Source organism: Oncorhynchus mykiss, chromosome 25, assembly GCF_057628025.1.
Source record: "Oncorhynchus mykiss isolate SJ-2025 chromosome 25, ASM5762802v1, whole genome shotgun sequence".
In the NCBI taxonomy this organism is placed as follows: Eukaryota; Metazoa; Chordata; class Actinopteri; order Salmoniformes; family Salmonidae; genus Oncorhynchus; species Oncorhynchus mykiss.
The window spans coordinates 62,478,187-62,488,204 of NC_143046.1; the positions used below are offsets into that span (position 1 = coordinate 62,478,187).

General features: G+C 40.6%; 1 protein-coding gene across 2 annotated transcripts; it reads left to right on the plus strand.

The window, feature by feature from the left end:
• Positions 1-515: 515 nt before the first annotated feature.
• LOC110504323 (trypsin-4) lies at positions 516-3,699 on the plus strand. 2 transcript variants are annotated; one of them, XM_021583103.3, is made up of 5 exons: positions 576-664; positions 786-981; positions 2,756-2,991; positions 3,072-3,211; positions 3,498-3,699. In XM_021583103.3, exons 1-5 carry the CDS (start codon positions 625-627, stop codon positions 3,663-3,665), a joined length of 780 nt encoding a protein of 259 aa, XP_021438778.3. In that variant the 5' UTR covers positions 576-624; the 3' UTR covers positions 3,666-3,699. The 2 variants fall into 2 exon arrangements, with proteins under 2 accessions (XP_090076821.1, XP_021438778.3); XM_090220695.1 differs by lacking the exon at positions 786-981 and having other exon boundaries at positions 516-664.
• The last annotated feature ends 6,319 nt before the right edge of the window (positions 3,700-10,018 follow it).

Here is a 10,018-nt window from a genome sequence, read left to right on the forward strand (position 1 = left end):
CAGTAATGGTAACAGCTGCCACGCCACTGGAGAACAGTAATGGTAACAGCTGCCACGCCACTGGAGAACAGTAATGGTAACAGCTGCCTCGCATTACGCTGACAAAATAATACTATAATAACAGACATGAAGGTGTATCTGGGCAAAAATAATGTCCTCATGGTGAGTAACTATAACTTCTTACCATACTATTACCATGTTATTACCACTTTATTCAGTGCGGCAATGTAAAGTGCTTACAGTTTGTTATTCAGAATTTAAGTTGAAGTTGCTGTAGGCTACAACTTTCCAATTACATCAATAAATATTTTTATTTACAATGATTCGCTACATTATATTCATGCCTTGGGATCCTTTTGAGCCACTCAACCCATGCTCATACGGAAAAGGACATAACTTCATATCCGAAGTTGTACTCAAATATAATGCAAATATACTTACTTACAAAGGACCTGATCTACTTACACAAAATAAGCAGCCAATAGAGTTGAATTGATTCAAATACTTAAAGCTCATTGGTCAGTGTGTGATTTGAAGGTGAGATATGTTTTGAATAACTGTTGAGGTGTCAAGGAATGACAAGAACAAAAAGGAAGAAGTGTGGCATCAGGACGACAAGTCATTATGAGGGGTTGCGTTTCTCTGTTCATTTTACTCTTGGCTGGTAAGGATTTACTTATTTGAAATGTTTTGTGTTATTGTAGTTGTATGTCAAAGAACCTTTGCCTTTCCACCACATACTGCACATTCTTTACCCCTCCTTCCATTCTCTTCTTCTCTCTCAGGCCTTACCTCGGGTGATTCTCACAAGAGAATCCTTGGAGGGGAACCTTGCGATGACAATTATGCTAAGCACTATGTGAAACTCAAGGCCACTAGATTGATAGAAGCTTTAAATAAAATGGAGTCACAGGAATGTGGTGGCTCTCTTATTCATGAGAAATGGGTCCTTACAGCTGAGCACTGCACTAGCTATGGGAGGTAAAGTGATGGCTAAACTTTATCTACAGGAAGATGAATGTTTTATATTGGCACAGGGTGATATGGGTTAATTATGTCATTTTTATGTAATTTGTTTGTATGGCAACTAGTTTTGATTTGGTATTCTGCTGATTACCTTACAAGCTGTTTATGGATTCCTTAATTCATTTGTTTCTCTCAATCGCGTAAAAGCGTTTTTTGGAACGTCCCTATTTCAGAACAACAATCATTAAAAGCGTAAATACGTTTGCAGAACATCTGATCATTTATTGCAGTTGTACCTTGATTGAATACCCCAGACTCCTTAAAAAAAAAAGAATTGTCATAAATGAATCGAAAATTCTCTGTAAGGTGTTTTCATCAGAAGAGAAATGGTTACAGATGTGTTCACTGTTTCCGACAATCAGTAAATACTGGAGCACAACATTTGAAATGGCTCTATCAGTGTGACATCAGGTACAATATAGGGAACGATCTAGGTAAAGAGGACTACCAAAGTATTACGATTTTTTACAACATTGTGCACATGCAGAGAATGAATTTGGGTTACCTCTACTTCTAAGTAACTTTGGGACCTCTTATGTCATCCTCTCCAACATTGTGAGCATCCATTACAGAGCTTTGTTTTAGTGTGGATTGAGATCTACATTCATATCAGATGTGTTCTTCCAGTGTATTCACCTTTCCATATTTCTATGTTGGATTGTGTTTCAGCTTGCAGATGGAAAGTCTTCAAACCTATGAACAGACTTTGTACTGAATACATGTAACGGAATTGGATTGTGATGATACTGATGAATGAATCCTGCGCACAATGTGCCTTCTTTTTGATCAGGAATGATATTTGTTTTGATGTGTGTTCAATTGTTTGGTGAAATAAGCTTAAAAGCAGAGTCATTTCTAATATCCTATAATGCTGCATCTTTTGATGAATTCATTTCTGTTTTGAGAAAGCACCAACATTTTTTAAATGTTTTTACTGTTTTGCAAAAGACCACAGAGTTCTGTGTCGTAAGAACACGGTTTTGAAAATCAACATTGTTCCAAGAAATGCTTGTACGCCATTGAGAGAAACTGTAACTCATCGTCTTCGACATTGTGACCTTCCATTACGAGCTTTGCTTTGGTGTTGGCTGAGGCCTATCCATTCATATCAGCAGTTCTCCACTGTACTCGCCTGTCCTTATTTCTACTGGGGATTGGCTTTCTGCTTGGTGGTGGAAAGTCTACCAACCTGTCAGCAGAGCAGCCTACGTATTGAATACATTGGATTGTGATCATACCAATGCTGCACAAAATGTACTTATTTTACATGTTATTTTGATTCAAGAAGGATATATAATTTGATGTGTCTGAAATTGTTTGGTAAAATATGCATAAAAGGTGAGTATTTGCCCATAATTATGCATCATTTAATAGTATTTTGATCATCATGATTTAGTGACTGCAAATCAAATCTATTGATTAAATGTGAGGCAACTTGAGGCAAAAGGTATATATGGTTGTGATAATCTTTTTGCAGGCAGTCATGTTCTTTGGAAGAATGTATTTGCCATTTTGGCAGTATAGTTTTGATGATGTATTTGCTTTTTGAGAAGGCAACTACATATGCATTTACTGTTTGGCAAAAGGCTACAGAGTTCTGTGACTGTTTTGAAAATGGGCAACATTGTTCCAAAAAATACTTGTACATGATTGAGAAACTCTAACTGGTCTTTTATAACCCAAGGTAACAGTGATACACAAACTGTCTCTTTATACGTCTTCCCTTTAGTACAATAACAGCGATACTGGGTGCACATCCAGGTGGAACACCTAAACCAGAAGAGGTCCAGATTCCTGAAGAAAACATACGACGTAATGTAATCAAAAGTGTTCCTCATGACATCATGCTGCTGAAGCTACCTAAGGCATACCCTCAGTTCACTACCATTCAGCTTCCTCCCTCTACATGCCAGACACCTGTGTTGAAGGAGAATGTGAGAATTGCAGGCTGGAGTTACACAGAAGGTGAATAACACACAGAGTTGAGTGATGCACAAGAACCTACTTGCAGGATTTATATCATTTTCTCTAATCTAACTCCACAGGTGGTAGAAAGCCAGAGAAACTACAGTGTTCAAAATCAGGAGACCTCCAAGTCACTGAGTGTTTCCCCACAGAAGATGCTCAAACCAAAATTCAAATGCGATTCTGCGCAGCAGCTCCAGGGAAGATGGACGCCTGCCATGTAAGACTGATTTCAATTCACACGCTTACAATTCCTTGCCTAGTTACATATCATTTCTGCCCCAAAAATAACAGTGGTGGGTGACTAACTTATCAAATTTTATTTACAGTAAAAGTCAATCGAACAACCTTCATAATCTTTTATCATTACTTTATCAAATGAAGAGTTGATTACTGAATAATGTGATTAGTGCTGTTGGCATACAAACGATTTGTTGTACTTCTTAATGTAGGCCCATCTAATTAAATAGATAATATTTGTGTTTATTCTTCTGTACCTCACACAGGGGGACTCTGGAGGAAGTCTGATGAACAAAGATGGCCTCCTGTATGGTGTAACCTCACGGGCTAGTAAAATAGAGAGTAAAGTTCCAATCAACTTCATGGATGTTTGCAAGTACCGAGAATGGATAATGGAAGAAATCAATAAAGATAATTCATTGAATAGTGAGTAAACAAATTATGTTCTCCAAATAAAAGGTGTTCTCAGATCTCCAGATCTCCTTGAGTGAATCCTGGAATATTCTTTGCCTCTTTGTATGTACACAGTCTAGGAGGATTGTAGTGTTTTGGCAGAAAGCCAGTAGCGGTGCGTGGGTTCAAAAATATTCATACAGCATGGTTAAGCAAGTTAATGTTTACAACATTTTCACTAAACAACTATTGATTTAGAACCACGGAGAGTTACTACAAGTAGCAAAGAAAACGAGCTGCCTCCACTGTTCCAGCACCATTTCAACTTCAACATTTCAACAACATCAAATCATCTATGCTTAGTTTAAAACAGTGACAACTAAAAGATACCAAAAACTATTTATTACAATCAACGTAAGCTAAATATGATGTGTCTGTTAATGCTTGATTCGGATTTCTGTGGGTGTGTGGCGTTTGTGCAAGTAGAAAAAACATGTTGACTCACCCTACCTGTAGAGAAACTCCAATGCCATCGTCCTCTCTTTCATGTAGAAGAAACAATTTATCACTCTGACATACAGTACACACGTTCAATGTTTTGCTGTCCTAGGCTACTTGACAAAAAATCTTGCTCGCTAGCCTAGCTTCCTTTCATGGGCAACGATAGCTAGTTAACATTAGCCCTCTACATCTAGCTATATGTTGAAATCCCGTTCTCTCAGGCCAGGGGCACATTGTATGAATTTGTGGTTGGATCAGAATTGCCATTATAATCATTGGCTAGCATGGAGGATTAATTAAAACCACTAGTCCAAATCCCTATCTCCACCATGGCCAATTTAGGAAAGAGATCATTTTAGCTAGCTAGCCACCAGAGGACAACAACACAACCAATTTATGTCAGTGACGTTTGGCTCTCGATGTGATATGATTGGAGTAATGCAAAATCAATCAAATTAATATATAAAGCCCTTATTACATCAGCTGATGTCACAAAGTGCTGTACAGAAAACCAGCCTAAAACAAGCAATGCAGGTGTAGAAGCACGGTGGCTAGGAAAAACACCCTGGAAAGGCCGGAACCTAGGAAGAAACTTAGACAGGAACCAGGCTAGGAGGGGTGGCCAGTCCTCTTCTGGCTGTGCTGGGGGGAGATTATAACAGAACATGGCCAAGATGTTCAAATGTTCATAGATGACCAGCAGGGTCAAATAATAATAATCACAGTGGTTGTAGAGGGTGCAACAGATCAGCACCTCAGGAGTAAATGTCAGTTGGCTTTTTTTTTCATATCACTCAGAGTCTCTCTACCGCCCCTGCTGTCTCTAGAGAGTTGAAAACAGCAGGTCTGGGACAGGTAGCACGTCCGGTGAACAGGTCAGAGTTCCATAGCCGCAGGCAGAACAGTTGAAACTGGAGCAGCAGCACGGCCAGGTGAACTGGGGACAGCAAGGAGTCATCAGGACAGGTTAGGTCAGGACTGAGTTATGATCCAAGGGCTCAGGTCCTCCGAGAGAGAGAAAGAAAGAAAGAAAGAATGAAAGAGAGAAAGAAAGAGAGAGAGAAAAAGAGAGATAGAATTAGAGAGAGCATACTTAAATTCACACTGAATAAGGATAAGGCAGGAGAATTACTCCAGATACATTGGGGCAAAAAAAGTATTTAGTCAGCCACCTATTGTGCAAGTTCTCTCACTTAAAAAGATGAGAGAGGCCTATAATTTTAATCATAGGTACACTTAAACTATGACAGACAAAATGAGAAAGAAAATCCAGAAAATCACATTGTAGGATTTTTTAGGAATTTATTTGCATATTATGGTGGAAAATAAGTATTTGGTCAATAACAAAAGTTTATCTCAATACTTTGTTATATACCCTTTGTTGGCAATGACAGAGGTCAAACATTTTCTGTAAGTCTTCACAAGGTTTTCACACACTGTTGCTGGTATTTTGGCCCATTCCTCCATGCAGATCTCCTCTAGAGCAGTGATGTTTTGGGGCTGTTGCTGGGCAACACAGACTTTTAACTCCCTCCAAAGATTTTCTATGGGTTTGAGATCTGGAGACTGGCTAGGCCACTCCAGGACCTTGAAATGCTTATTACGAAGTCACTCCTTCGTTGCCCGGGCGGTGTGTTTGGGATCATTGTCATGCTGAAAGACCCAGCCACGTTTCATCTTCAATGCCCTTGTTGATGGAAGGAGGTTTTCACTCAAAATCTCACGATACATGGCCCCATTCATTCTTTCCTTTACACGGATCAGTCGTCCTGGTCCCTTTGCAGAAAAACAGCCCCAAAGCATGATGTTTCCACCCCCATGCTTCACAGTAGGTATGGTGTTCTTTGGATGCAACTTTTTTAAACAAAAAGTTATATTTTGGTTTCATCTGACCATATGACATTCTCCCAAGCTTCTTCTGGATCATCCAAATGCTCTCTAGAAAACTTCAGACGGGCCTGGACATGTACTGGCTTAAGCAGGGGGACACGTCTGGCACTGCAGGATTTGAGTCCCTGGCGGCGTAGTGTGTTACTGATGGTAGGCTTTGTTACTTTGGTCCCAGCTCTCTGCAGGTCATTCACTAGGCCCCCCCGTGTGGTTCTGGGATTTATACTGATAACAAGTTCAAACAGGTGCCATTAATACAGGTAACGAGTGGGGGACAGAGGAGCCTCTTAAAGAAGAAGTTACAGGTCTGTGAGAGCCAGAAATCTTGCTTGTTTGTAGGTGACCAAATACTTATTTTCCACCATAATTTGCAAATAAATTCATTAAAAATCCTACAATGTCTTTTCTGGATTTTTTTTCTCATTTTGTCTGTCATAGTTGAAGTGTACCTATGATGACAATTACAGGCCTTTCTCATCTTTTTAAGTGGGAGAACTTGCACAATCGGTGGCTGACTAAATACTTTTTTGCCCCACTGTGTAACAGTCTGTCCCTAGCCCCCCGACACATAAACTATTGCAACATAAATACTGGAGGCTGAGACAGGAGGGGTCGAGAGACACTGTGGCCCCCTTCCGACGTTACCCCCGGACAGGGCCAAACAGGTAGCATATAACCCCACCCACTTTGCCAAAGCACAGCCCCCACACCACTAGAGGGATTTATTCAACCACCAACTTACCATCCTGAGACAAGGCCGAGTATAGCCTACGAAGATCTCCCCCACAGCACAAAACCAAGGGGGGGCGCCGAACCCGGACAGGAAGATCACGTCAGTGACTCAACCCACTCAAGTGACGCACCCCTCCTAGGGACGGCATGGAAGAGGACAATTATGCCAGTGACTCAGCCCCTGTAATACGGTTTGAGGTAGAGAATCCCAGTGGAGAGAAGGGAACCGGCCAGGTAGAGACAGCTCAAGTATCTTTCCGTTCACCGTCACATTCCTGGGCCAGACTACAGTCAATCATAGGACCTACTGAAGAGATGAGTCCCAATAAAGACTTAAAGGTTGAGACAGAGTCTGCGTCTCTCACATGGGTAGACAGACCATTCCATAAAAATGGAGCTCTATAGGAGAAAGCCCTGCCTTTCTGCAATGTTACGTAGATAGAAAAAAGCTGTCCTTGGAACAGTCTTGATATGTTCGTCAAAAGAGAGATCAGGGTCCAGAGTAACGCCGAGGCACTTCACAGTTTTATTTGAGACGACTGCACAACCATCAAGATTAATTGTCAGATTCAACAGAAGATCTCTTTGTTTCTTGGGAACTAGAAATTGCATCTCTGTTTTGTCCAAGTTTTCAAGTAGAACATTTGCCGCCATCCACTTCCTTATGTCTGAAACACAGGCTTCCAGGGAGGGCAATTATGGGGCTTCACCATGTTTCATCGAAATGTACAGCTGTGTGCCATTCACAAAGCAGTGAAAGTTAACATTGTGTTTCTGAATGACATCACCAAGAGATAAAATATATAGTGAAAATAGTGGTCCTAAAATGGAGCCTTAATTAAGGAACCACGAAAGTTACATTTGATTTGTCAGAGGACAAATCATCTACAGAGACAAACTGATACCTTTCTGACAGATAAGATCTTAACCAAGCCAGAACTTGTCAGTGTAGACCAATTTGGGATTCCAATCTCTCCAAAAGAATGTGGTGATCGATGATATCAAAAGCAACACTAAGGTCTAGGAGTACGAGGTCCGAAGCAGAACCTCGGTCTGACGCCATTAAAAGGTAACATACCACCTTCACAAGTGCAGTCGCAGTGTTATGATGGGGTCTAAAACCAGACTGAAGAGTTTTGTGTACAGTTGAAGACGGAAGTTTACATACACTTAGGTTGGAGTAATTAAAACTTGTTTTTCAACCACTCCACAAATGTATTGTTAACAAACTGTAGTTTTGGCAAGTTGTTTAGGACATCTACTTTGTGCATGACACAAGTACTTTTTCCAACAATTGTTGACCGATTAATTCACTTATAATTCACTTATAATTCACTGTATCACAATTCCAGTGGTTCAGAAGTTTACATATACTAAGGTGACTGTGCATTTAATCAGCTTGGAAAATTCCAGAAAATGATGTCATGACTTTAAAAGCATCTGATAGGCTAATTTACATAATTTGAGTCAATTGGAGGTGTACCTGTGGATGTATTTCATGGACTACTTTCAAACTCAGTGCCTCTTTGCTTGACATCATGGGAAAATCAAAAGACATCAGCTAAGACCTTAGAAAATTGTAGACCTCCACAAGACTGGTTCATCCTTGGGAAAAATTTCCGAACGCCTGAAAGAACCACGTTAATCTGTACAAACAATAGTACGCAAGTATAAACACCATGGGACCATGCAGCCGTCATACCGCTCAGAAAGGAGATGCGTTCTGTCTCCTGGAGATGAACGTACTTTGGTGCGAAAAGTGCAAATCAACAACAAAGGACCTTGTGAAGATGCTGGAAGAAACAGGTATAAAGGTATCTATATCCACAGTAAAACAAGTCCTATATCGACATAACCTGAAAGGCCCGTCAGCAAGGAAGAAGCCACTGCTCCAAAACCGACATAAAAAGCCAGACTGCAATTTGCACATGGGGACAAAGATTGTACATTTTGGAGAAATGTCCTCTGGTTTGATGAAACAAAAATATAACTGTTTGGCCATAATGACCATCGTTATGTTTGGAAGAGAAAGGGGGAGGCTTGCAAGCCGAAGAACACTATCCCAACCGTGAAGCACGGGGGTGGCAGTATCATGTTGTGGGGGTGCTTTGCTGCAGGAGGGACTGGTGCACTTCACAAAATAGATGGCATCATCAGGTAGGAAATTATGTGGATATGTTGAAGCAACATCTCAAGACATCAGTCAGGAAGTTAAAGCTTGGTTGCAAATGGGTCTTCCGAATGGACAATGATCCCAAGCATCCTTCCAAAGTTGTGGCAAAATGGCTTGAGGACAACAACGTCAAGGTATTGGAGTGGCCAACACAATGCCCTGATCTCAATCCTATAGAAAATGTGTGGGTCAGAACTGAAAAAGCGTATGCAAGCAAGGAGGCCTACAAACCTGACTCAGTTACACCAGCTCTGTCAGGAGGAATGGGCCAAAATTCACCCAATTTATTGTGGGAAGCTTGTGGAAAGCTACCTGAAACATTTGACCCAAGTCAAACTATTTAAAGGCAATGCTACCAAATACTAATTGAGTGTATGTAAGCTTCTGACCCACTGGTAATGTGATGAAAGAAATAAAAGCTGAAATAAATCAGTCTCTCTACTATTATTCTGACATTTCGCATTCTTAAAACAAAGTGGTGACCTAAGACAGGGAACTCTGTCGGTAGTTTAGTTGGAATAGGGTCCAGTATGCAACTTGAAGGTTTCGAGGCCATGATTATTTTCATCAATGTGTCAAGAGATGTAGAATTTAAAAACTTGAGTGTCTCCCTTGATCCTAGGTCCTGGCAGAGTTGTGCAGACTCAGGACAACTGGGCTTTGGAGGAATATTCAGATTTGAAGAGGAGTCCGTAATTTGCTTCTAATGATCATGATCTTTTCGTCAAAGAAGTTCATGAATTTATTACTGCTGAAGTGAAAGCCATCCTCTCTTGGGGAATGCTGCTTTTTAGTCAGCTTTGCGACAGTATCAAAAAATACATTTGGGATTGTTCTTATTTTCCTCAATTAAGTTGGAAAAATAGGATGATAGAGCAGCAGTGAGGGCTCTTCAATACTGAACGGTACTGTCTTTCCAAGCTAGTCGGAAGACTTCCAGTTTGGTGTAGCGCCATTTCTGTTCCAATTTTCTGGAAGCTTCAGAGCTTTCTGTATTTTCTGTATACCAGGGAGCCAGTTTCTTATGACAAACGTTTTTTGTTTTCAGGGGTGAGACATTGAGTTCCTCAATTAGGTGGTTAACTGTACATCTTTGGG

Excerpts from the sequence above, each read along its gene's own strand:
- LOC110504323 (XM_021583103.3), top strand. The coding sequence starts at position 625 with ATGAGGGGTTGCGTTTCTCTGTTCATTTTACTCTTGGCTG. Across the intron at positions 665-785 it reads GTTCATTTTACTCTTGGCTG|GCCTTACCTCGGGTGATTCT; the intron begins GTAAGGATTTAC and ends CTTCTCTCTCAG. Across the intron at positions 3,212-3,497 it reads GGAAGATGGACGCCTGCCAT|GGGGACTCTGGAGGAAGTCT; the intron begins GTAAGACTGATT and ends TACCTCACACAG.